The sequence below is a fragment of the Falco rusticolus genome, chromosome 2 (genome assembly GCF_015220075.1).
Source record: "Falco rusticolus isolate bFalRus1 chromosome 2, bFalRus1.pri, whole genome shotgun sequence".
Taxonomy (NCBI): domain Eukaryota; kingdom Metazoa; phylum Chordata; class Aves; order Falconiformes; family Falconidae; genus Falco; species Falco rusticolus.
Genome location: NC_051188.1, coordinates 34,228,136 through 34,256,112, shown reverse-complemented (window position 1 = coordinate 34,256,112; position 27,977 = coordinate 34,228,136). Strand labels below are relative to the sequence as shown.

Sequence of the window (27,977 nt, the reverse complement as noted above, 5' to 3'; positions counted from 1 at the left end):
CCACCCCAAACTAAAAGACAGGTATTTCCCTTGAGGAACATACAATCTCCATTTAAAACAAGATATAACAAGTGAATGTAACAGAGTCAGGGAGTGACATACGGGAATGAATAATAAGAGAGTTTATATGTGCCAGCTTTATGCTCACATGTGCCAGCTAATTGAATACATGATGCAAATAAATACCAGTCTCCTACTGAAAGGCAACAAGTTAGCTGTAGTCAGCTGGCAATTTATCAGGAGCTTCACCGAGAAATTCATGAGAAATTTGGAGGAGCCCAGGGAAGCCGATAGATCTGTTTGGAGAAGGCATCCCAGAGAAAAGCATCGGTGTGGAATAACGGGAAAGGTGTGTGACAACAGAACAGGAGGATGAAGGAGATTAGCATCCTTTAGGCAGCAAAGCAGGGACGTTCAGGTGACACAGTTGCTGAGAGCTGAAGAATGTGAAAGTCCTGGACCAAAGAATAAAGAGCTTGTATCTAATTTGTTAAAGAAAAGGTGGGACCAGGAAAGACTGTGAAAGGCAAAAAAGGATGAATTTGTCACTTTGAATAGACTTGGGGGTGGGGGGGTGGAGGTCAGTGGGTGTAAGGAAAGTCTGGGTGGAAATGCCCCATCAAGAAGTGGTGTGGAGCCACCAAACCAGTAACAGCCCATGCTGGGAAGCATGGGGGTGAGGTCTTCTCCATGTCCAAGGAGGAAGGAGAGGAGGAAACACCCCCCAGAAAAAGCAGAGGTAGCACCAGCTACAGGAGAGGGGACAACAGGGACAGTGAGTGAAGCCTGCGCAAAGTTGTGTGCTGTAGCCAGCTCAAAAACACACTTTAACACCCAGCTCTACTGAACCACCTTCATCCAAGGCCTGAAAGGACAAGTCTAAGGGAAGAAGTGAAAAGATGTATTACTCCCTCTTCTTGAACTGCTCCTTTGCAGAAGATCCCTTTCTCACTGTGTGCAGTCATTGCACAGGTCAGAGCCAAGGCGCCTGCCCTAGGTGCCTCAAGTTAGGTGGTGTGAAATTGCATCGCAGTTCCTGTACTGCAGTTCACTGTGTCACCGCGCAGACAGATGTCCTCTCCTTCGGGCTCTGTGGCCAGTGCTATTTATGTTCAATATTGTTTATATACCCCAAAACCTCCATGGGGAGATGCCAAATCAATAGGCCAAGAGTTGAAATACAGTCATTTTGTGCCTTTATTTTTCTGTTTTTAAAAGGACAATGGTCTTTCTACAATTCTGCAAAGCCTGTTACAATATTAACAGGAACGCTGCTGGGGCCTCGGGCTCACTTATGTGCCTCACTTCCCACCATACCTACCCCTCTGGGGCTCCCCCCACACTGCCCAGGACCCCACGCCAGCCCCCTAGGGCTGTCAGCCCCACTGCTGCAGCAGCAGGGCTGGTCTCCAGGTCCCTGCAGCCCTGCCCTGCCAGGCCGTGGGGACCGCCAAGCCAGGCTCACCCGTGGGCCCATGTCCCAGCCCAACCTCAGCCTGCCCCTGTCCCCAGGGAGGTGCCCGATGCCCGGGGCTGGAGCTGCCCTGATGCTCCCCAGCTGCCCTGCTGCTGGCACAGTGGGCAGCCATGCCATTCCCACTGCCACCACCACCATGGAAGCCTCTAGACCTGAGGCTGACTGCTGTGTCCAAAGGGGAGAAAGCTAGACCATGAGGACCTGTCCCCAGGGAGGACTTGAGAATCCCAGTCCACTCACTAGAGTCAGTCACTTCCATGCTGACACCCACTCCCTCCCTAAACGGTGGCGAGCTGAAGAGCCTCAAGGCCCGTGCTGACAGCATTTCTTGATAATAAGTGGAAAGCTGCGCACCTTCTGTGACACACATGCAGATATAGAGGGAAAAATATTTTTGCAGTATTTTCTTCTTCCTTTCTCAGCCAAATCCTTACTTGGGCTGTTATGGATTATTCACACAGCAGCACCGCCTGTGCTGACTGATCAGATTACTGCATCAATGCCTCCATGGCTTTCAAATTCATTTCACAGGTTTCCAAGAAACAGATGCTGATACCTGATAAGTGGCAGCACCTGGCTTCAAAATGTGTCATCATTTCATCAGCCTTCAATATCTCAAGTAACATCTCAGCTTTGATGCAGAAATGTTACCCTAACCAGCTAACATATTTCTGTGTGGGGAAATAAAGCTCCTTTTACGTACTTGTTGACATACTGATTCACACTTCTATGTTGTTCACAGAGCTACTGAAGCACATGGAGCCCAAGTGAGTGCAATGGTCCTCTTTCAAACATTTGGTGCCCTGGCATCCCATTGCATCCCAGAAGTTACCTATTTGTCACAAGCAGCTTTACATTGCTCTATAGCACAGCCGAGATTCTTTGAAAATATATTTTTTTATTTAAAAAAAAGCAATTGTTTGCATATGTATTGATTCTGATTATCAGAGGACACAGACATGATTGCATAGGTAACAGAAGAAAGGAACCACATGAACCACTTTCTTCATCATTGTAGAGCTCTGAATTTCAGATTTTCAGCCTGCTTTCTGACATGATGAATGTAAGACGTTACAGTGCACACACTCAGAAACTGTTACACAATACCTGTTAAAAAACCCAATACATATATCCAGCTAGCTTGACCAGACTTCTGTTTTCCACAAGACCTCTTACCTTGCTGTAAGACAGAATTACCCAGGGAACAAATTGGACCCTACACTAACAAGGCTCTCAGGAATCTAATTACAGAACTGCAAAAATGTTGCATAGAGGCACATTAAATAACACGACTGTCATTCTATGGCAATGCATGATATACACCTAAAGGCCACTTGTGGCCAATAAAGTCAACAGGAGGATTTACATCAGCTTACAAGAGAATAAAGGAAAGGAAAACAGAGTTTGTTCCACTGTACTGCCAGGAAAATGGGGCTATGGTGACCGCAAAGCATGGCTAGATTGCAGTAAAACCATTCGTAAGGCCAGGTTTAGGCACACAGAACTGCTAAAGGCAGCAGAGTGGGACAGAGGGAAAGCTGGTGAAAGCCCTGCTGCCAGTTTCTCCCTCACAGTCATTCCAAGAATCCAGCCTGGTGCTGTAGCAGCTTGGGAGAGGGTTGAGCTGCTAGGAAGCAGCTGCAGGTGGGGGCCCAGGTGCAGCTGTCCCACTGCATCAGTGATGGTAAGGGCAGTGAGCTCTGTCCCTGCCCTGACGCCTTCTCTTCCATCCCTGTGGTAGGACTTCAAACAGCAAAGTGCACTTCCACCCTCTCTCCTGAAGCCTTGAGCCAGATACTACTGCTTCCACTGAACAAAGAGGTTGCTGTCTTCCAACCAAGTCTACTCCCTATACTATTTTAATCCTTTGACTAATTCCTCTGAGGCCTCAATCCACTCTGCTGAAGATCAGTGAAAACTCATTCTCATTTTCTGGGTGCCTTGCCAGTGTTACACTGACAAATACACATCAGTGGGTAATTAACTTCTTGGTCAGTAGATAGCCTGTGTCCATCGATTCCTGTTAACAAAATGCACTAAATCTATGCAGTAAATCTACCCTTAGAGGAAGGACAATCATACAGCACCAACCACCAATAAACACCTATCAAGACCTAAATAACCCAGTAATGCCAAACACTGCTGCCAGCAATACTACCGACCAGAGTGGGCAATTCCTTTAGAGCATAAGTATATATATATATATACAACATCCACAGACACAGTACATCAGACCAGATGAACTCTAAACTGGCAATAGCACTGGCTAAAGCTGTATTGGATCTCTTGGTTTAGTTGCTGCCAGTTTTATCGCATGCTTACATCACTGAACCACTAAGACTGAAAGGTCGTATCGTACCTTAGAAGGTAACCATCGTTGTAAACATACAGTCTCTGATCTGTGGGGTTATAATCAATACTCTGCACTGTGTCCAATTTTTTATCCATAATGACACTAATACGACCTTCTTGGCCAGTAGCCGTGTCATATGTGTAGAAGATTTCCTCTTTCCTAGTGTTCATTGGCCTTGTGGCATACAGAACACCACATACCATGAAAGCATTGGAAACAGATGGTTTGTACTGTCTTGTCTGCCAAGTATTTACCACATCAAGTGTGGTCTCATTGAGTTTGCTAATCACAATGTTGCCCATGCTATGTTCTGTTGAATATATTACCCATAACCCACTTTCATCCACAGCAAAATCCATGTCTTGCCATGAAACACCTGCATAAGAGAAACGGTTACCAGTAACAGCATCTGGAAGCTCCTTCCTCAAAACCATGGTGTTTGTTTTTAAATTATGCTTCACCATATGTCTTGAATTATAAGCATGATAGTACAAATAATTATTATAAAGGGCAGCACCACTTCCTTCCCCATATGTTATTCTACTTTCATATATGGGTTTAAACAGCAGCAAATCATCAAAGGAACTATAAATTCTGTAGTATTCCAAGTATATCCCATTCGTGTTCAATGGTGCAACCCAATAGACTTCCCTCTCTGGGTTAGAGGGAGAGTAATCTCTACCCCAGGAACCATATTTGTAGGAAAATCCTCTCCAGTTCAGCTTTACAATATAGGGCTGGCTAACATTCAGCAGTCCACGATGATTGCAGCTACCTGCAAATGAAGAGAAAAGATCAGGTTTTCCAAATGTCATCATTAGGAGAGAAGTTTTGCATACTGTACCTCTAGAGTGTGTTTACTAAGGATTAGTTTTGTGGCAAAGCATAGGCATAAATGCATAGCTTTATGTGTAAGGCTCATTTTGGCCCAAGGTCAGCAACCGGATGGCACTAAGTATTCCAAGTTGACTCAGAAAGTTAGTGGGGAAAAAAATAAAATGCATATTATTACGGCTGTTGGGGGGGCGGGGGGAGAAAAGATAAAAGGCATCCATCCTCATGATTAATTTGCAGAAAATAAGTGCTCACTGTGCTGTCCAGACAAGGGACAGAATTCTGTATCTACCCATCTGATGTACCCTAGCCTGATGCACTAGGAAATCCCTTGGAAAATAAAATTTCAGAAGCTTTTTAGGTTATTTTCTACCTCAGTGGAACTGAGAGCATAAGAGACAGAGGGAAAAGAGAGAGAAGTATCTGATTTTTGTGTATTTCACTTCAGAGGGGAAGGAAGGAGCAGCAACAACAGTAATTCCAGAGTCACATTTCAGATTAGCATTCTGCTGTCAGAATTACAGCTTTACAACAGTGCATCACAGCCACATGGTGCCTTCCACCTCCGGCCCTCAAAGAAATCTGCAGACAGTAACAACCACAGCCTAGGAAATGTAGACAGATATTAGTCCAAGTTCATGTGAGGCAACTCTAAAGAGACTATGACTTCAAGCTGAACCAGAACAGCTCTGTTTTCCACATATCAACTGTGAAGCCATTTCCAGGATCATGGAAATAAAAGAAATACTTTCCTTTTACTTCTGGTGAATGGCTGTGACATTACTGTTTCCTGATAAATTCTCAATATTGTAAAAGTCACTGGTGGAAAAAATCCTCGACTCAGAAATGCCCGTGGGCTTTTAATGAGTCCAAAGCCGCCACTGGCAAAAACCAGCATGCTTTTTTCCAAGTGTTAACATTAGCTTTTTGTATTACTGCCACAAAAGTGTCCCAGATTTTTCATTGTAAGGATATGTTCACCTGAGGTAATGAAGACAGAGATGTCAAGTGACTGGCACCACCTGACAAACATAGTGGTATTCCAGTGCATCCCAGTCCAGTGGGGTGCTCTAGTCACTCGACAGCCTTCCTTATTAAAGGTGGAGTATGATACGAACAGACCCAAGTTTCACATGTCAATTAATGGCCACAACTGTTTGATATTAATAATACCTCCCTCAGCACAGGAACTCCTTGCATCACCAGCTATGGTATCAATGATTAAAGTCAAACTTACCTTTTGAGGTTTTAATACTTTGCATGGGTACCATGTCATGATTGCCTGACAGCTTGTATGAAAAGAATGGTTGTTTGTACGCTCAGTCATATGAATGGATGTCTAGCATATAAATAATCTATGTCTTAGCACAAAGAAAAAAGAGAAATAACAAAGAAAGAATTTACCTTTGCCCTCAAAGCTGGCCATCCCTAAGCAAGGCCAGACGATACTTATAGAGCTGAACTGAAAACTCCTAAATCCACCGACATAAAAAGCTCAGGAAGCATCTTGTCCTCAAAGGCATCCTAGTCTATCCCACTGATTGAGGGAAATGCAGAGACAGACCAATCTGACGTACTCTACTTGGAAAAGGTCTGGGAAACGAGATATTTGGTGGAAAACAGACTGCAGCAAATGCAGAGAAATCTTGTTTTGATCTGTTTTGCCCAGGGGAAAGATGTTCTGCCTCCAGGGGAAACCTGTGGCCTGAACGTTAGAATTGTCTAAGCAAAAGGGTAACATCTGTGCCAATATGTACAGTCGAGCTGAGCAGTGAAGCTCTCCACATCTCCTCCTTTCTCGAAATGTAGTATTTCTCTCCTTCTGCTACATAACAGCTTCACCCCTCACAGTTTTGAGTTGTCTTGCACTAGTGGCTTGGGGGACATGTGATTCACCTGCAGCCTCCCCTCAACATCTATGAGGACGGTGGGGAGCAGCTTTATATTAAATGCAAATTGGTATGCTGAGCCCCTAGGCCACGTTGGCAACTTTCTTGGGGTCAGTATTGCCCATGGGAGCAGCTCTACATTAATGAGTGCCCAGCTCATGGCAGGGAGGGTGACATGAGTTGTGAATAATCCCACCTCCTCCCCCAACTTATTTTGTGTCCTGGGATTCTTGCAGCTGGAACATGGGATGACCCTGGTTGAACACTGCTTCCTTCTGTGCCACCAAGAGTCGATGCAAATCAACATTCCTGGCTCGGAGCAGATGAGCATTTAAGCATGCACTTAAGTGCTTTAGAAAGGATGAGGCCCTGGAGCAGAAACCTCATTTCCAAATATAGCACAAGGAAGGCGCTGCTGTATGGCTAGCCAGGCTGTATCTCTGGAAATGGCACGTAGCATGGCTAGTAACGCAGCCTCAGCACTGCACACAGATACCAGTGTTTGGATGTGCTTATACTTCAACCCATGCAAAGAAAGAAAGCTAAGGCAGACAGTGCAAAATGGCTTGCAGCCTGCCAACTCCATAAATCAATTTGAACTGTTTTTTTCTTATAGCTCTATTATGTATTGTTACCTCTGGCACGAGGGCTTCTTTCAAGCTGGTGACATATTGAATATGTTACTGTGCTTAAATCACAATAAACTTATCTCAGAATTAAATGGTTATTAAATGCTCTAAAACTCTTGATTTGTTTAGAAAAATATAGTGCTGAGGCTTGCAGGTAGTGAAGCACTGCTAAGCTCATCTATATGCGACCTCAAATAATTTTTCATGTCATTAAGCACAACACAATTCCAGATTTATTTTAATAATTCATACATTGTTTCATAAATAAAAAACAAACGTGTGTTCAGCAATGAGACCTTTTTTTACAAAAGAAATAATAAATTATTATTTCTTCCCTTAAAGAGATCTCTCTGCTGAACACTTGTTTGGTTTTTATTTATGAAACAATGAATTATTAAAATAAAGTTAGAAGCATGTTCCGTTTTAATGACATCAAAAATTGTCTGAGGTTTTTATAGAGTATGTGCTTGATTTTGATTTCTCTGAAAACTCTCCCAGAATTATTATCTTTTTAACCAGAAAACTCTGTGGTAGTCAGGGGGTGATCTGTCTTCTGCACAGGTTCAGAAAAATTCAGTGTTGTTTATTTAATCTAAACTTGCCTCCCTGTCTGGATCTTGGGGGGAGGGAAAACGCACAAAGGAAACAAAGTGTCATGTAATTTTGTAAATATTAGAAGGTACTTGAAATAAATCCATATGCATTATTCAAACTTTCAAGTTTTTAACTCCTTTCTCTGCTGTTTTGGGCCACTGATAAATGATGTCCTGGTATTTCTGCTTTCCTTTGTTTCATGCTTATGTAGCAAGCAGGCGAGAGGAGGACAATACAGGTACATACACACATAGTTCTCCTTCTCCCTACATAAAGAGCCAGTATCTCAGCTCAGTTGTTTACTAATCCTTCTGATTCATCAGAAAAGGAGCTGGCACTTTGCTGTCAGGACTGGAGGGAGCCTGACTTGCTCGGCTAACAGGCTGCAGAACTGAGCATGAGACATGAGTATGAGGTCTTGCTTTACCTGCTTCACTCTGAAGCACTCACAGACCACATCAGCTTCTCACTCCAACAATACAGGTGTCAAGAAAACTCCAGCAGCCTTCCCCCACCAAGCAGCTGCATCTGATTGCAGAAAAGAAGGGACCACGGTTTGCCTATGCAGCCAAAGATCATGAGGCAAGGTGTGACCCACATTTAAAGGAACTCCCATGAGGGGCACAGAGACAAGGAGCAGGCTGGTGATACACTCTCACACATGCTCCCAAGCACCAGATGTGCCTTCCTTTCCCATCAGATGAACCACTGCATCCAGATGTGTGAGCTGTTACGAGCCTTATTATGGTTTGAGACACTGGAGATGGTGCTGCTCAGGGAAAGGCTCATTCCTGACACAGGAACCCACACAGATACCTCAGTCTTCACCAGTATCATGGGGTGCAGACACAGGCTGACAGCTGTGTCAGAGAAGATTTACGTTGTCAGTACCTAATAGGGGATGAGGTGAGGGGCTGGAGTTCATCTGACCTACCTTCAGGCAACTAAAAATTCAGGTGCCTCATCTAAGCTCCCTCCATGGCCAATGGAGAAATGCATGTGTCTCCAGGGGCTGTTCAGGCAGTCCTGGAGAGAAGGCACTGGCCAGCTCTTTTCAGGTGCCTGTGGGCATGTCTCCCTCTTTATGTATGGATGTATTCATTTCAAAACACAATCCAAAACACTCAACACAGACATCTTGGGAACACAGCAGGTAATATATAAGGTAAAAGCGAAATCACTCTAACTAAGACTCCATTACGATTGCCTGTGTTTCAGCATTAGGCTACACCAGGCCTTCCTCCTGCTGAGACCTATTCATCAATAATTTGAAATCCTTCTAAATTTCTAAACGTATAAAAGCCAGAAAAACCAGCTTTGCTCTTTTTTTCCTTTCTTTTTTTGCCTTGGAGAGTTTCATCTGACTCGCTTCTCCCTGCTGCCTCTCTCAGATCATTTCAGGGAGATGTGACAAAGAAGCTGCTGCGGAGTCCTTAAAGAACCATCCTGGGGTCTTTTCTCACTCTACCTGCCCTGATGCAGCCAGATGAGATCAGCACAAAAGAAAAATGAATGGATAAATGTTTCTTCCTGCTGGAGTGAAGAGGAGAGAGATGCCAGAAACTGCTGCAGACAGGAAAGCCAGTAATGATGGTGAGGATGATTAACTAATTTACTGAGCTCCATCTCAGACACTCAGACACCCACCTCTCCAGTTGGAGGGTAAGGCAAATGAAGACCAGTGATGTATTACTGCTGTGTTGTTGGAGAACAGGCCTGCTCACTCGGAGAAACACGGCAGCAAAAGCCTTGGGGGACAGAGTCAGAGGGGCTGTGTACTACAGCACTGAGAAGCAAGAAGCTTTAATTAAACTTGCCTTTAGACTCATGGTCTTAGGCAGCTTGGGGATTAGCCAAGCTTTCTCTAGTTTATGTTGACTACCCAAAATATGTAGGAGAGAAGATTAAGGGGGAAAGAAAACGCTATCTGAAAACAGGACAAAGAGTCAGTTTAATAGAAACATTATAAATATAATATGAACTAAAAGCAGGGCAAGGCCAAATGGTTTGGCAGGAATTCAAGGCAATCAGGCTTGCAGAGAAAAAGTATGGAAATTGTGTTCAAATGCATAAATGAGTGCTAGAGAGCTTCAGAGGCCTAGGTGTGAGCATCCATGCAAAGCCTCCAAAATGACCATCTAGAAAATGCAGCTCTCTCATGTGCTTACTCCATCTCCCCAAGCAGTAACATCTTACTACTTCTACTTGTTTTCAGATACAGTCTGCAGGACATGCAATTGCTCTATAAAGTTCTCTGCCTAGAGAATACTTGCTCCCTGCCAGGCACACAAAGTCAGGATATGCAAGTCCTGCATTGATTAGCAGGGGTCTGAGCCTACATAACACCTGGGTTATGTGTATAGCTGGCATCACCCAAAAGCCAGGAAACTTATCAGTCTGTGGAAGTTGCTTTGTGCCAGCCTCAGAGATCACCCTCACCCTAAAGGTGGCCATGGCAATATGCCCACACCCCCCCTACAACTCCTCTGGGTTTCCTACTGCTGTGGGCAAAAGATAAACTCACAGGCAACACCAGAGGATGTGCTCAGCTGGTGTCAGTGGTGGTAATTCTCTGGAAGTCAATGGAGCTGTCATTGTTCATGCCACCCTGGGGTTTTGACCTTCTAGGTTATTTCCCATTCTGTGGTTCCCACACAATGTATGCCAAGATGCCTGAGCCAGCAGTGACCACACAGTCAGCAATAAGGCAACACTAAAGCAATACCATTTTAGTCCCAGATGAATTCTATTCACCTCCACACCATGCCCTGAGAAACAATGCTAAATAATTCTGTTAGGGGCACAGCCTTATGCAGTTACATTTACCCATCCCAGAGCTATCATACTGCTCTAGACATGACTTGCCTATTCTGCATGGAGCTGCACTGTCCCACTCTGGGAAAGCCCCTGTGCCCCACAGATGCCCACACCAACCACCCAGGCATAAAAGCAGCCCCTTTCTCCATCACTCATGGAAGGACATAGTATTCTTGTTCTGGAGCCCAGTACTTTCTCACCAAAACAAAGGCATGCTGTAGGCTTGAAGAGAAAGAGATTGTTTCTTTCCACACACCATCACCCTCAATAAATCAATAAGATGCCCTTCAAACACTTTTAAAACATGGCTGCTTTTTTTTTTTCATTGAAACATTTTAAGCCCTTCCATAATGAGCACAGAAAGGCCTTGAGGTTTTGCAATGCACAATTTTGTTTCAGCTTTTCCTCCTGCCTGATCCCCAGACAAGGTGTTACCCATGCACCCTGTCAGAGAAGTGAAGCAGCTGCATGCACCACCACGAAGTCCTACAGAGATCACAATAGGAAAGGCTGCTGACCCTAAGGGAAGCTTGTATTTCCGCCTCTCACTTTTCCAATGAGATGTTTGAACTAGCTGACCCCAAGGTGATAAGGGGTAAATGTTGGTAGGTGCAAAACTGTGCTCCTTGCAAGCAGGACACCACTCCTTTTTCATGGGCTCTTCCAGCTGACTGCTAACAAGCTTATGTGGAAAAGCAGGATCCTTCCCCTGGGTATTGTATACAACAGAGCACTTTCTCTCTTACAGTACCCTGTCAAAAGGAACCTCCTGTGTATAAACAGGAGATCAACACAGTTTGAAAAATCTTCCTGTCTGTTGGCAAGTGGGATGCTTGACCTGGCATACCTAAACTATTGTTTCCTAAACAGTTTGCTTCAGTGTATCGTATTTGACTCTCAACATTTCTCTAGACTATGATTCACTCACAATGTGATTTTTCAAACTGAACACAATGTCAAGACAAAAATCATTCCTGTTGCAAACTAATTACCACAAGTCCTGTGACTTTTGACACTTTTGTATGAACTGCACTCTAGGAACTACTGATCTAAGCCCCAGAACATAACCTTTCCTAGTTAAGGAAATTATAAAATCCTAGTTCCTTTGAAATCAGTAATACAGCTCCCAACTTACTTCCCGAACCAGAATTTCCCCCAAGGTTCTTGGCCTTCTGATTTAGAGGAATCTTTTGCCTGTGAAGCAAAAGTAATCTTCATGCAAAGCTACCTTCCAGAGCTTGCATTCCACAGCTTTAGTACATCAACTGCTGCTCATACATTTCCCAAGCAGCATTAGAGCAAAATTGCCATGACACAGGTCACTTCCACAGGAACCATTAAAAATCAAAGCTGGTCAGAAAAAAGCATAGCTTCCCCCCCCCCCCCCCAAAAGGTAATTGTTTTTAAAAAGAGAAGGAGGTTAGAGATTTGCTTTTCATGCTGCAGGTGATAGGAAGATCACAACTTTTTCCCACTGAAAATAGCTACTGTGTCTGGAAGAGTTTGTTTCCTGCCCTCGTTTTCCTTTTGAACCTGTTGATGAAACATCAGGAGTGGTCTGCTCAATTTTTCAAGAGCTAAGTAGTATCGTTACAATTGTATTTAAAATTAACAAATGGAAATGTATGAATTCACTGTTCTACCCATATATTACGTTGGTTTTTATCTGATATACAACAGAAATGCTTACCTGGTGGGAAATAAGGGGGTATTATAGTTTTGTTTGTGGCCTCTTCACACTCTTTCAATCGATTCTGCAGAGACACAATTTGTCGACGAATTGCAAGGACATTGTTTTTGTCCAGTGATTCTAGTTCATTTACCAGTATAGTCAGATTTGTGATCTAGAGGGAAAAAAAAAGATGGCAAGTTTAAATTTCCATCAACTTTATTTAACAGATATTTCCAGGCAGGGTTGATCATACCACAAAAGATACTACAGAACAGGTTTTAAGAAATATCGCTAAGAATAGGCCTTATCCTGCTAGCCTGAACTTTACATTTCCAGCAGAGGTATGTGACCATAAGGAAATGCTTTAACACTCAGTTGTATAACATAATGCAAAAATATAGTGTTATTTTATAGCTCATATAAAAGTATCCAGTAAGTCTTAGGCAACTACTAGCTATTATATATGAAAAGTACTTATTACAGCCTTACAAAAGTATCTGGAGATTTTTATTTGTAAAGATAAATAATGTTTTCAATAACATCCTTGATGACCTAGAGGACAATGGAGAAATGATATTTCACTTTCCATCTGAAGTAATTATTCTCTCTAGGTGAGTGATTAACTACAATTTTGAAAAGATGATTTATAGTCTGCTGGGAAGGTGATAGTCTTTCCCAGTTCTTGATTTCATATTGATTGGGCCATTGCCCTAGCAACCAGAAGCTAATTTTTTAATTATCTACATTAAAGCACAGAGGCCTTCAAGCATGGGGGTCTGTAAATTGATATTTATTATAATAATTCAATCAGCTTATATGCTTAATGCTATGCAAAACTGTTAATTTTCAGGCAGATACTTGGCAAAAATACAGTGGTCTCCATTTGTTTGGGGGTTTCTTTGCTTTTCTGTGCTCTGTATCAAGGAAAAAATGTTAATACATTAAGGTCAAGCTTTCTTTTAATTTATGCTGATGAAATGCTAAAGTAATTCCACTGGCTGCAGTAGAGACAGGCTACATTTCCTCAACATAAACACTAATGAAAGGATAGACTATCTATATATTTGAACTCTCTGTGGCTAATTAAGACTTTGGCAATACCTCCAAATATATTTGCTCAACAATGACATTGCTTCCAACAAGGCTGGATTTCAGCTGAGTGACCAGTCTCTCTAGGTCACTGATTTCCATTTTCAGTAACTGGAAGTCCAGTTCTGTGTAAGATACACTGCTCTTCTCCATATGCTCCACTCTGATGGTTATATTAAGGATTTGCTGCTGATATAGTTCAATCATTTTTGAGTACTCTTTAACCTTAAAGAAAGAAAAAAAAGAAGGGACATATTCATGTCCAGGTTAGCAAGTACGACAAGTCTGTTTGTCATCTTCATTGTATTTCTGAGTACCCCATGCTTAACTTCCACATACTTGACATATATATTCTTCACATACACTACATAAATGAAATTTGCATCACATAGAAGAAAAAAATGTGAAATTTAACCCTCATTTATTGTTGGCAGTTCCACATAGTCCCCTCAGGAACGCCTGGGGATAACTGAAGGCAGAATTTCACTTGCAGTCCTCCATTTTTTTAATTCTTTGCCAATATTGTCTCTGTGAGCTAATTTTATCCTCAGTATGCCAAGAACATACATTGGTGAAAATTTTATTAGGAAATCTGCAGTGTATTATCTCACAAAAGAAACCCAAGGAGGCTGAAAAATGCAATAAAGGATTCCCATGTTTTTCAACTTCATTTCCTATTAACTCTGAATCTAAATAGGATTTTACCCTGTGTACATTTGAATTGTGTCAAAAGTTGACAGAACTGGTTTGCGGTTTGTCTTTGGGTGGGGGGAAAATGTTTAAACACAGTGTTAAAAATTAAATCTTGTTTAAATGAAAGTGTAAAATATATTGCAGGCTTTAGCTAAAGTAATTTACATAGCAGCCTTTTCAGCCTTTGAACTGTTAAACAGTTGTCCAGATAAATATATTTTCACAGATAGGTCTACTGAAGTAAAGGTCACAGCACAAACATTGTTATGCACAATGTTAAGAATTTTATATGGATTTGGGACATTCCTTGGAAAATGTTATCTCCTTGAAATTTCTCTTCCATATGCTTCATAAAAGTCATGTCTCTTTTCCCTTAAATCAATATAATTATATCACAAGAGGTAAGAAGTAGAAATAAATACAATTAGTTTGTTGAACCAGTAACTCCATATTTATACTCTCAGATAATATTTGTAGTACAAGTCCCTCTCTCTACAGCACTATGCCTTCCATAATTATTACTTCTTCAACTGAAAGATTTTTAGGCCACATCCTCTCAATCATTTTCCCATTATCTTAACATGAAATTAAAGTAATTTTTTTCCCCATTGTCTCTGGAATGGTGTCTAAAATCCTGTCATGGTGTGAAGACCACAGACTCCCTCTTTTGCTGTTCTGGCAGCAGTGCTTGGGACAGGGTCCCCCAAAAACACAGTTATCAAATAATTCCTTTCAAATTTGATTGAAGCCCTTCTGTACCAAAGAGGACGTATGGGGACTCATGGTGTGGAAATTCATGAAGGACAGAAAGGATCCTTTAAGATCATAAGATATTCAGTGATGTGACTTAAGAAGTAGAACTGCAGGAGAGAAGACCCTGTTTTCAAAAGAATAACTTTCAATAGTGGCATAACTACACTATAAATCTGAAAGAACCCACTACCAAACCTCTGCATGCACATACGTAACATACACCAAACCCAGGCTGCTCAATCCCATGCATTTAAATCCGAGCTTGAAACAGATCTTCTGTTCTAAATGTGTGCAGCCAGACTTTGCGCTGCTCTGATACGGAAACTGGCAAGTTTCCATAAGCTGCAGCAGAAGCACCCTGACTCATAACACTGAATGCTCTAAATCTCCTGGGTCAAGCCAGGGTAACTGAGCTATTTGTTACAATTAAGAATAAAAAATAATAACATATAAAGACTTAGACCTAGTTCCTTGTAAGTGACTGGCAACAGAGACAGCTGGGATCCCTTTTTCTAGCTGTCACCATCATCTGCTCAGGAGGGAACAGTAGCAAAAACTGGACAACGTTCTTGGAAAAGCCAGATGTAGTTGGACCTCAGACTTTCCTTGATCACCAAAATCAGATTGGAGTTGGATATCCTCAGAAAAAAACTTCTGAAAAAAGTCTTCAAAGGGTAATGTTTAGACTGTGTGTCTAGAGCAGGGGTCCTCAAACGACGGCCCGCAGGCCGGATACGGCCCCCCAGGGTCCTCAATCCGGCCCCCGGTATTTACAGACCCCCCCACCCCCCCCACCGGGGGTTGGCGGGGGAAACCAAGCAGCCGCAGATGGCTGCCTGCCACTTCATCCGCGCGCCGGGCCCCTGGTTAAAAAGTTTGAGGACCCCTGGTCTAGAGTTTGCACAACAAAAAAAGAAAGAATATATGATTACAGCCTGAGAAATAAAAAGCAAGCCCATGTCTGAACAGAACTGCACTGCTGTGTGAAGCTACATATATCACATAGGTATTTGGAAATCTATCTAGGTATTAATAACCTTTCTCATAGTAATACTAATAGCAATAATAAAAATAACAATAATGCAATTAAGACCAAATCTACAAACCACTGAAATAAACAGACTGCTGGAATTAGTGATGGCTACTCACTAGTGAGAAACCTGTGAATTTGAAGGTTTCTCCTGGGTCCTGAGCCTGGACAGAATGCTGAGGGCTGGAGCAAGGCATACATAGTTATTTCAGCCCTGATTGCAGAGTGCTGCAGGTCACAGACCTGAAGTTCTCCTTCCACATCAGAGGGTTTTCATTCAGTCAACCATCTAGGTCACTTAAGGACATATCAACACCATCCAGTGGAGTATAGATGAGAGATATATACAAGTTGAGCCTGCACTAGCTCCAGCACTCTGCAGTGCTCTGTACAGCCACACCAGCATCACAATGAACTTAAGCTAACAGCTTCCCTGACAAATTACTGGACAAATACCATTTTCTCAGCAGTGCTGCTCTAACAGGTCTACGCTGCCTTTGCAGACAAATCCAGCACATACGTCAAGCATTGCAATGCCCTGTGTGGACATCCCCACCTGCTCAGATTTGGCTTAAGAGCTTCTGTAATATAGAAATACCAGTTGAAAAAGGCACATGGTGTTGCTCTGTTGCTTGGCAGATACGTTTAAGCAGCTTGTACTGTACCCTGCTCTTCTGCTGCATCTACCTGTTAGGGACTGGCTGTTGTCTCTTGACAAGCTGGCACAGAAACTCTGTGCATATCCCATACTTAGCGATACAGACCAATAAATAGTATTGATTGCTGCCACATGTGTCATAAAAGCCTAAAGTGAGGTATGATGAGTGCATAGGGCCTGTCCTAGCCCTTTATAGGAAGAGAATGGAGCCACGTGAGGCATACATAGGAAGAAAATTCCTCAGTTTCAGTTTTTACTCCTTTCCGAGCATTGTCACCCTCATGGAATGAAAAGGGCAGGAAAAATCTGCAATGCTCATTTACTGTGTCATTTACCTGCAATTGGTATTTATCAGAACAGGTTTTGCAGCATGCAAACAGACACTTACCCAGCATGCATTTGGAGAGTACAGAAGAGGGAACAAAGGTGCAAGATGAAGATGTAAAAGAAAAAAAGTGGGAGGACTGAGGGAAGATAAGAAAGAAGTGACAAAACCAGCAACTCTATAAAGTCACTCAGCCCAGGACACTGGCTTTGGGCAGGCCTGACTTCTACAGACCCGTAAGAAGCAAGGTTGGCAAGTAGTCTGCAAGCTGACATCAAGAGGAATTCCACTGTGGGTTAATCTGTTTTGAAAACAGCTGTTCCTGGTAGAGGGCAGGCATGGTTTTTTTCTCCTGTTTTTGTTACATGAGGATGTTATGGCCGTTGTGAGCCAAGTTCTGAACGGCACTTTCTCTCCTTGGGATCATGTGCTGATCCTGTTACAGAGGTGTCCTCTCCCCTCTCCTATTGAAAGAAGCAGCCAATTCCTGCTTTGCTTTGAAAGGTTAATTTTCTTCTGCAATCATAATTATGCTGGCAAAGGTTGATGTGACAGGGGAAAAATTATTCTGGTATTTTCAGTCTACAGTTTGTACTCATTTGGCACATGAGAGCATCTCTTTATCTGTGAGCTTCCTTGCCTGCTGATTCTATAAAAGGACCCCCTTGCTTTTTGAATTAGCCTACAATCAGGCAAAAGGTTAACGATTCAATCAGGTTGTTTATCTGGGGCTTCTAGGACATGGAAAGCATCCTTAAGACGGTCCAATCCTGCAGCTCTTACCCAGGGAAAGCTCCCATGAGCTTCAAAGGGTGTTTTAGAAGGGCAACCAAAGCACAGATCTTCAGTCAAAAAAGGAAGTACTCAGTAGAAATTCCCAGCCCTGTGGTGCAACTAGGTTATGTTTGGCCAAGATTCCCTAGGAATTTGCTCAGGATTATCCCTAATAATGATCAGTAATGAGAGCTTGGCTTTCTTCTATTTCATTATTTGCTTCTTTCTGAGTATTACCATGACTAAAGTAATATGCAAGATTGTGTAAGCATGATTTTTCCCACAACGTGGAGACTCATGCATCACAAGATCTCAGACTGCTTAAGTTCAGATATCAATAGGGCAGTGCTTGACAGCTTTCTTCTTTCTACAGAAAAACAACATCATAACTGAGAAATCTTACACACACAGTTATACCAAAATGCAATCTGTTCATTTTCATTTCTGACCCAAAGTGTCTCTTTGCCTATATCACACCAAAGTATATGTCACACTTTATCTAACTAGATGCATTGTAACACTGCTTGGATGATTGGTGTCGACAGGACGAAATTCAGTGAAGCCTGAGTTAGGTCGAGTATTTTTGCTGTCTGCAGGGAGAATTGAAAGCCGAGGTCAGCATCTACACAGTGGTACACTGCTGGGCACCTAAGGATGACAACACAGTTACACCAGTTGACATCAGCTGGCAACCTAGGCATTAGGTTGTCATAAAATCGTACCTGAATTTAGGTATCTATAGTAACTTGTGTCTTCATATGGGCAAGATGACTGAACTCAAAGGAGATCTGAGGTTGTCCACTCAAGGAGGTCAGCAGTACTTCTGCTCTGCAGAACTACATGGCACTATCAGATAAGTCACACATCCTGAATGAAACATGCACCATTCCAAGGAAAGTACTGGTAAGGGACTGGTTACACCGGGGCCAGTGACTGGGAAAGCTGGTACACAAACACCCTGAAGAATCACACCAACTTTCTGGCTGGGAAGCATGCCCCTGATCCTGCCTCGGTACAACTAGCTTAAAATGCCAGCACTGACCACAGTGGGAACATTATGGGGACCTGAAATCTCAGCAGTTTTCATGGGTCACTCACTCTGAGCTAACCCTCCATGCAGGGGCTCAGGTAACTCCTGTGCTTGGAGGCAGTGGGGCTTCTGTCAGCTTGCCCTTCATATCCCTGCTGACAGCTGAATGTGTTTCATTGTTAGCTCTAGTTCTTTCCAAACAAATTATTTGAACTGAAAGATCTTACCACAGGATCCTCCGCCTGTTGTTGTGGGTTTTATGCACAACTTCTTATCTGTTCTTGATTATACCAGAGGAGGGTTATGAATATTTATGGTTAGAATTTATAATTTAATGCTGTGCCTTTTCTGCTGATTAATTCAAGGACACTTCATTTCTTAAGATGCTCAGTTCCTGAAGAAAACACTTTCTGCTGGACATCTAATCTGAATCCTGAATATTTATCCACTATCAAAAGTCAAAGACAGATTTCTGTCTTCACAGGCAGCTTCACCCAGTACACTGCAGCATGTGTAGGTTTGCCTGAGTTCCTCAAAAAACGGATCTGAATTCATGCAACAAGCAGCCAAAGTACTGAAGGTATGTTTGTCTTCAACAGCAATGCATAATTCAGCAGTCTCACTGCCACAGCTTCAGATGTTGACAAGGAAGATATTTGAGTTTTTAAAATTTGTTTTAATCTGTGAGAGCAGAAGAAGTGAAGAGGCAAATATTCACCTACTTCCTCACTCTGGGCTGTGGTGACCTTTCTCCTCTTTCCCTTCATTTCCCTCCTACAATCTGGCTGGCTTGATACAAATAATAACACATGAAAGAGCAGGAGGCTTGGCTTCCTATAGCTCTGTGTAGCAATCACAAATGAATAAAACTGTGCCAAAAGAGGAAAAACATAACCATTCTTCCAAAAATGCCATATGCCTCTGGCTACAAAGGCCTAGAAAAGAGACCTAAGGATATTCAAATGTATGGCATGCTACAATGTCAAAGATTAAATCTCAAGTCACCCTTCTCTTCGTTCTTACAGAGCCCTCTTTCCTGCTGTTTAAAAGACACATCACAGAAAAGGGCTGACTGCTGTACTTTCTTCACAGGCAACCATTTTTCAGCAGATATACAGTTGTTGTATTTATGAGAAAAGAACACCTTACTTGAGAAAGCTCTATCTCAAATTTCTCCGAGAGCGTTGCGGCTATAATTTCCAATTGCTCAGCCTTCTGCACTGGAAAGGTGGTATCCGGCAAGTACACAGAGCACTGACAAGTTCCCTCGTCATCCATAGTGCCAGGCACATTGGCAAAGAGCTGCAATAACAAATAGGTAAGGAAAAAAGTGTTAATATTATCCTTTGAATTCAGTAGCTAATGTCTGACAATAATATGAGCTGTGACAACCATGAGATCAATAACTTCGTTGCTAGACATCTTTCACCTTTTTCTGCCAAGGAACTCAAAATATCTAGCAATTTTTTATGACTCAGTCTCATAAATCTTTCTGAAAATAGTTAAATGATTTTACCATTGGAAAAACAGAAGTATATAATAGTCCTTCCTTTCCCAATCTTGCAGACAATGTTCCTAAAATAACGAAAAAAATTTTACAGCAGATAGAAAAGCACACAACAGCAGGAAAATAATAACTTACTAAGTTAGGTCTTATAGTTACTGTTCTGTTGATCTGAATTGATCAGATCATCTAGTCATTTCCATCCATAGAGATGAAAGCACCAAAACAGAACTAGTAATGGGGAAAGTTTTGAAAAGAAAAATGCTCCATTTGAAGGTTTTCAGCCTGCCTTAGCTGACAGACATATGCATTTAATTATGCACAGCTGAAAGGTGATGAATTAAATGCGCAGGCTCAGCCTAAGGTAGAGATACTTATTTTGCTAGAAAACATTGCATGTAACATCCACCCACCACAGCCCACCCACCCACATTTGTGGACAGTTTGCAAGGTGACTGCCCATGCCGTTAGCATGAATTGCCTGGTCCTGGTTGTTTGCATGCTCAAAGCATCACCATTGGAGCAATGTGTATGGTGCATGCAAAGGTCAGGGCTGGCAATTCATGACCTTGCCATAATTTACAGCCGAAGCACATAATTTCCTATAAGCAATGGGATGCATACTGAGTGTGTCTGGAGCAGTTCCTTTTTGTTTGTACACAAAACTCTTCCCCGTTCATAAATCTATCACAAATTTATTAATAAAGACATTTGATGTTACTCTAAAATATTCTGGCACACACTTCAATGCAGCTGCATATTTTAAAGCTACAGATTTGCTCTTTAAATACTCTTCTTCCTATAATCTCTCCGCGTGCCTTGCAGAAATCCCGGTGTTATTTATGTGTTTTCTCCTCTCTCCCTCTTAAAAATAAACAAGCAAACAAAAAACTATCTACTGAAAACTGACATTGCAGCACTTCTTCCCTTGCTTTTTCACAGTGATTTCAACCAACATCCTCACCACCAAACCAGCCCAGAATATGCAGTGATGACCAGCAGCAAAGCTGTCTTGATCTGTGAGCCCAAGAAGAGAACAGCAGCAAGCAGGAATGATCCCAGTTCACACTTCTGGCAACCTTTACCACAGCCATAACAAAGAGCATGCATCTCATTTTGAAAGAAAGCATGAAAAGACATTTTATCTGTAGTATTCAAGCACGACGGGCCTTAAAACTTCAGTCATAGACAGACTGCCAAAGACATTTAATGTGAAAGGAAGCAAAGAAGTATCTCGTGGCATTCAAGCATTTCCCAGCACATAACTTTCATTGATTTCCCTGCAAGGTGGTTATCAAAGCCAAAGGGTTCCTAAGTCACTTAAATGCTTCTGCACCTCTGAGTCCTCTGCGTATGGGCATAACTGGGATGGCAAGTTCCTCAGCAATAACAAAAGAAACAGAGAGGGGAGGGGGAAGAAACAAAAGAAGAAATAAATGTGGTTCAGCATCTTCTAATAAGACTGTTGTGCACTGGCATGCTCATTTTTTGTGTGGAAGGTATTGTATTTTATCCTTTCTGTGTATAAGACAAATGTAACATACACGTGTATGTGTATACCTAGAGAGTATACTATACATAGTATAGCATAGTGTGTACTATACATATGTATATACATTACCATACATATATAGTGTGAACTATACATTGTATACTCTGCAATAAACTACAGCCTTGACTATATATAGCCATCAGTTTATCTAGAGATACCACGTTTATTTCATGTGCTAAACAAGCCATTCATAAATGTATTCAGATGATCTCCCCAAAAAACTCCAATTTGTGCATTTAAGCTCCCTATAAAAAACAATCATTATATTCTAACATTTGTGTTGGGAGAAAGCCTTGAGTAGAAGGCAGAGCTTCACTGCAGTAATTGCAGCTTATATCTAAGCCAAAAAACAGTTTCCCCGAAGGAGCAGACAGCCTGGGCACACAGAACTGCTTCTATTCTTCCATTGACATTACAAACATTGGGATCATGATGTTGACAAGACCAAGAAGCAATGTTTAGTTAAAAGCCCCTTGGGTCAGCAAGCGCTTCAATCAAAATATAATACCAGTCAAATGACAACCACGTACCAAAAATGCCTTCCCTCATCCTGTAGAAAAACGCACAAGATAGGCTGTTACTTCTGATGGAGTTGTATGTTTTTTAAAGTTTAATAATTTATACGGAATGCTTAAAAGAGAGCAAACTGTCCTAGCCTACAGCAAGGACTTACTTGACAGCAACATTTCACTCTGTAAAATTAAGCTGTTACAAATACATATTTGAAGCTATGAAAAATGTTCCTTTCCCACATCCCTTCAATTTAAGGGAGTAGGAGCCTTTTTCGAGTTACTCGGTTTTCTGAAAAATAGGAAATTTATTCAGCTGCCTAAATGTGGACTTAGGGTTACATCCTCAAAACAGCCTAGCCATTTTAGTACTTAATTTCAGCTGCACTGTAGCCCAGCGGCATTCACAGCTCTGAATTAGCTACTCCCTCATCCTAAAACATAGAATGGGATCCTCAGAAACCACATATCAGGGACAGAGGCCACAGCAGGGACAGAGACCACCTCAGCTGGACAAGGAGATGGATGAGATTTAGGTTCTGGTACTGAGACTCGGAGAGAGAGTCTCCTGACTCCATTTAACTTTCTAAACCCTCCACTGGAGGCAGAAACTTAACTCTGTCTCAGAAGAGGTGCCTCCACACATCCCAGGTGCCACACTAGGCTAGCCTGGACAATGAAGACCTGCTGTCAAGCTGTCTTCCATCTCCAGTCTGATCTGGAGCTGTGCTTTGGAAAAACTCTGTTCTTGATACTAGGTTGCAGCACCATTCAGAACAAGTGTGTCCCATTGAATCTGCTCCAAAGCGAACACGTTATTAAGCAGCCACTGACAGAGAAAGGCAAAGAAACCAAACCCTGAAATCCTTAGACCATGGACTTGAGCACTGTGCCAGAGGCACGGAAATCAGATTCAAGTCCCTGTATCAGCAAATAATTGAATAAAATTTCAGCCAAGTAGAATAGGGAGAATGAAGATTTTCTCACTCCCAGCAACCACAAGTGGGGACTTCTCAGAAGGTAAGTTTCAAGGCCCTGTTTTGGTTTACATGAGAGGACAGAATTGAAAAGAAGTCTTCCCCTTCCTCCAGGAAGGCTGTAACCACCAAACTGTTCGGTACATTGCCATCAAACCCCCACAGCCCCAGCTGTTCCATGTCTGGGGTTGACTTCAGTAGTCACAACAGTCGTGGCAGAAAACTGGACGTGACTTGAGTCATTAAATGACATGGCAGCAGCACTGATGATTTGGGGAATCTGCTACTGCCTAAAATGTGGGATACACAACACCTAAACTCTTTTCCTGGGCAGCCTAAATGATGTACCTATATCAGGGTCTCTGAGTGACTGTGTAGCATTTAAAAAATGGGACACAAGCTCCTAATTTTGCTCTTTCCTGGACTTTATTGCAGAACAGTAATGGTTATACCTTTGGGGGAGCGTGCGGGTTGCCAGTCATCTTGCTAGACTGAGTCAGATGTGGAAGCGTCATATCGAGACGAGGGGTCTAAAAAGCAAAGGAAAGCCTTTTTCAGTGTGAATTCCTGTGTATGGAACTGTCCCTTCCCCATCAGCTAGCCCCCATCCTGCAGCTCCAAAGCACTTTGATTTTATTCTTGGAGCCATCCCCAGCAACAGTAAAATTAATTGGCTTATCTGACCTGCTGTTGAGGCAACTAACGTTTCCCCGGGCACATTGTCACTTCACAGACACCTCCTCTTGAAGAAAGGCTCTGTGTGACCAGTGCAAGGCAGGGGACGTGCAGCCTGCTCGGGAGGTGTGAGCTGGGGCTCTGACAGGCAGCCCTGGCAGATTGCATGGCAGTCTAAAATGACAGTACGGTGTCCCTCTGCCCTAAATCCGGAGATTACTGTCCTCCCAGCAGGAATGTCTGCTCCTTGCCACCCAGCCCATGCTCCAGCCTCCCAGCACAGGACTCACTGCCCCTTTCATGCCAAGCTGTCAGGCTGTGAGCTGTGATGGCTGGGACACGTGTCCTACTCTGCTACTAACACTACAGAGGGGACAGCATCCCACCGCGGGGAGGGAGCACTGGCAGAAGCCCCTGCACTGCCAGGTCCACCTTGGGAGTCCTACTTAGCAAGGCAATATACGTCCCCTTTAACTTTCATCTGTGTCTGGTGCCGGCCTTCCTGACACAGCAAGGAGACTGGCTGTCACTCTGGCACTGTACTGTGTGTCTCCAAAGGTCTACTGTGTCCCCCACGCACAGTGTGCACAGCATGATGCAGCATGCTGTCACCCATAGTGGGGTCTCACCACTAACTGGGAACTGCAGCAAGACACCCTCAATGTCAAATGGTGTGACAGACGGAGCGTCAAATGGGCTTCTCCTGCAGCGGACCCCTGGGTCTTTCTGCATTTCCCAAATCCCAGCTGAAGCCCAATTCCCGATCCAGGGAATGGTAGGAAAATCCAAATGGCCAGCAAAGGGCAGGTCTATTAAAGGGCACAGTGTAAACAAGCTTTTGTAGGATGGTCTGTCAAATAAACCCATTTGAACAAATATTTGTGTGCTCATATGATCATACTGAAAATGAAGAGGGGCAGCTAGTAGCAATTAACTGTGGTAGGGCAAAAAGCATCACAAATTGTGTAAACTACACAAACTGGGGACTAGCTTAAAGCTAAGCAGACTGAGGAGAAGTGTCTTCCATATTAAGCTTTCTACCCTCAGCTTATCAACATTTATTTACCTCCGTCTTGACTTTTGTAACTTCCCATTCATTGAGCAGATAAAAGCACTTTCCCAGGAGATGTTAACTTCACTGCCTGCATCCTCAGTGCTCCCAAACTTAAAAAAAATGTAACTAGGGCACACAGGATTTTTCTGGCTGGTGACTAAACCAGACAAATCAGAAAGAGTCATTGGGAGCCAAAATGGTTTTTTTCCAAATTTTAACTAAAAAATACCCAAAAGCAGTCACTTTGGGTCAAACAAAGCCACAATGTTTCTGTTTCGTTTGCAGGAGCTTTTAATCTATTCTCAACCTTTTTCTTCTGATTATTTATGCCAAATTTAATTTTTTTTAAAAAAGAGGCAGTACAAAATTAAAACAAATCTTTCACTAATGTAATTTTCCAAAGTTTTCTTGTCTCCCTTCCTCCCTGGATTTGTTGTTGTTTTTGTGGGTTAGGGGCCTTTTATTCTGGTTGATGGCTTTGATTTGAACTTCTCTTTTGCCCAACTAGATACAGTTTTATAAGGGAAGAGGAACACGACCCCACAAAAAACATCCAGTATGGCTTTCATGTGCCTGGTCACAGAGTGTGACAGCAATCATGCAACTAGGAAAGCCCCCACCTCCCAACTCCTTCCACATCAAAGATGTGGATCCTTTCCTGCTATAAGCCCTTGCTAATTAATTAGAAGCTACACCGAGCATTTAATATCCACTCAGATCCTCACTGGGAGTTGCACTTGTCTAACCAAAGGCAGAATTTGACTCTGATTTTAAACCCGTGCCTCACTTTCACATGTATTATCCAGTCCCTATACATTAGTTGCAGGAAGAATGGAGGAATACTTTATAAACTTTCTCCATGCAGGGATCTCAACATTTGCCTAGTAATTTTCCAGTAACCTAAAAGAATTTTCAGCAATCTAAATTACATGGGAAGACAAGAAGGCACCAAAGTGCAGGTTGTAACACCCCCATCTTACCGCTTCTGTTGTTGCCGTTGCTCTAGCCAGAGCATTCATGCTTTGCACAAGCAGCAGCACAGCCACCTGTGTGTGCTTCATCTTCTCAGCCAGCAGATGTGACAGCAAAGGGACAAAGGAGGTCTTTTATAGTAGAGTCTGGGGATTTCCCCACCCAAATCTTAAGGAACTTGTGTGATATTTTTTTCAAGTTTTTGGATAAGTGATATCATGAAGTCATGCAATAATAGGTGTCAAATTACTAACGTACAAAGAACATATGAGTTACCATCAGAAATTAACTACATCCAGTTTCCAAACAGGAAAGCTTTCCCATAAGGGCAGTATCTAATCTTAATCTTGGTTATATAAAACATCGGGTGTTTATTTGCTAGGATAGGTAGATAGATATTTCCTCTCACTGTAACTTAGTCACAAAAATTCTTATAGATCCATTTAAGTTATGCAGACAATACAGGTCTGAGTGATATTTATTACTTCTTATAGGTACAGAGAAGACCAGGTCAGGTTAGACTGTTCACACACCAGAAACATCGTCCCCTTTTTTTGAAGGCCCACGGACTTTGACAATACGTAAAATGCACAAGGGTCTCTACAGCTTTTCTGTTCCCTCAGTTCTCACACAGAACAGGTGGGACACAATCAATCTTCTCCCATTTCCTTCTCAGTAGGTTTATGTCTTGTACACTAACACTATGTACCCGTTAATGTTTATTCATGTATTAACACTGTGTACCCATCAATGCTTACTCGCTCTCTTTTCATGGAGCTGCATGCCAACTGACCACAATGTTTCACTGTCCCTGCCTCTAGAGCACTGATCCACAAAGATAAAAAAGGCCACAGGCAATGTCTAGTGGGACCCCCACACTCTCTAACTGTACCACACTTCCCCGCATGGCAGGCAGTGAGCTGCCTGCAGTTCCCAACGCATCCAGCCCACCACAGGAACTCCCCACTTCCAGCAAGCTACCACCTTGGAGTAGTCAGCTGCAAGCCTCCACCTGGCACAAGACTAAAATTTCTCTGCAGAGTTCTGTGGATCACTCGGAAAATGAGCTAGGTGTTTGAAAGGAAGGTTCCAGTTGGGACTAAGGGAATGGCCACGTCTGTGCACCTGTAAAAGAAGTCAAGAATTCCCTAGACCAAAACATGTCATTTCTTGGCCCTTCCTGCACCTGTATCATCAATGAAGCATTTCCCTTTCCTTCTTCATTTTGTCAGATTTAGTTCTTCTACCAGGTCAGCAACAAAAGGCTGCAGTTGTGTGTAAGTGGCAGAAGTGGTTAGGAGACCCTTATTCCCTTCCAGTGTCGGAGGGCAGAGGTGAGGGCAGGAGCAGCTGTACTTGCGAGCAGCAGTACTGCCTTAGATGAAACCCATCTCCCGGGTGAGGAACTCAGGTGGCTTTCTTGTGTTACCATAGCACTATCAGCTCCAGGTGGCAAATGGAAAAGCTGAGGCTTAGGGCAGATACATACTAGAAAACTCTTCAGAGCAGTCAGGTCCATTGGGGTAACATGTTTTACCACAACTTCACATAAGCATAAGCCTCCTGACAGATCCACAAGGCTGGCGGCAGCAACTTTGTTGAGAAGTAGCTCATTTTGTAGGGAATGGATATAATACGTTCTTGCAAAAACACTTCTTCACAGAAGAAGCTGCAACTTCACTGGAGGATTACATGGCTAATAAGTCAATGTAAGAGAGGTAAGACCTGGAAGGCATGTGATAATGTCTTAGCAAAAAGCACCAAAGCCATGGTGGCAGAGCAAGAAAACAAGTCCAGGCCTCTTCCTCCCTCCCAGCTTGTAGTTCTCTGCTTTCCTGGGGTAAATCACAGTCCTGTCAAGAGAATGGAGAGACTGAAGCTGTAATTACAGTTTCTTTGTAAGGGCTCGAGCCCTGAGCTCCAGTCCAAGAGAAGCAGACCGGTCTACATCAGAGCAGCTATAGGCTGTGAACTCTCCTCTGCACCATAAGAAAAACTCTTTGGCCACTCCAGAGCAGATTTCAGGTGCAAACCAACACATATGTATTGCAGATAACTGGTAAGCCTACACTACCCACCAAGTTAACTCCCAGTTTGCTCTCAGGTTGTGATAGCCT

The 27,977-nt window shown here is 42.8% G+C and overlaps 1 protein-coding gene across 1 annotated transcript; it reads right to left on the bottom strand.

Annotated features, from left to right (window-relative positions):
* Window positions 1–1,403: 1,403 nt before the first annotated feature.
* OLFM4 (olfactomedin 4) lies at window positions 1,404–25,949 on the bottom strand. Its single transcript, XM_037378451.1, has 6 exons — window positions 25,869–25,949; window positions 23,612–23,689; window positions 19,767–19,919; window positions 13,367–13,579; window positions 12,284–12,437; window positions 1,404–4,605 (listed from the first exon to the last, which is right to left on the bottom strand). Exons 1-6 carry the CDS (start codon window positions 25,947–25,949, stop codon window positions 3,812–3,814), a joined length of 1,473 nt encoding a protein of 490 aa, XP_037234348.1. The 3' UTR covers window positions 1,404–3,811.
* Between the last annotated feature and the right edge of the window lie 2,028 nt (window positions 25,950–27,977).

Coding starts and splice junctions, on each gene's coding strand:
- OLFM4 (XM_037378451.1), bottom strand. CDS start 25,949: ATGAAGCACACACAGGTGGCTGTGCTGCTGCTTGTGCAAAGCATGAAT. Junction 23,690..25,868: donor CAACGGCAACAACAGAAGCG/GTAAGATGGGGG, acceptor TTTGCTTTTTAG/ACCCCTCGTCTCGATATGAC. Junction 12,438..13,366: donor TTGAGCAAATATATTTGGAG/GTATTGCCAAAG, acceptor TTTTCCCTCTAG/ATCACAAATCTGACTATACT.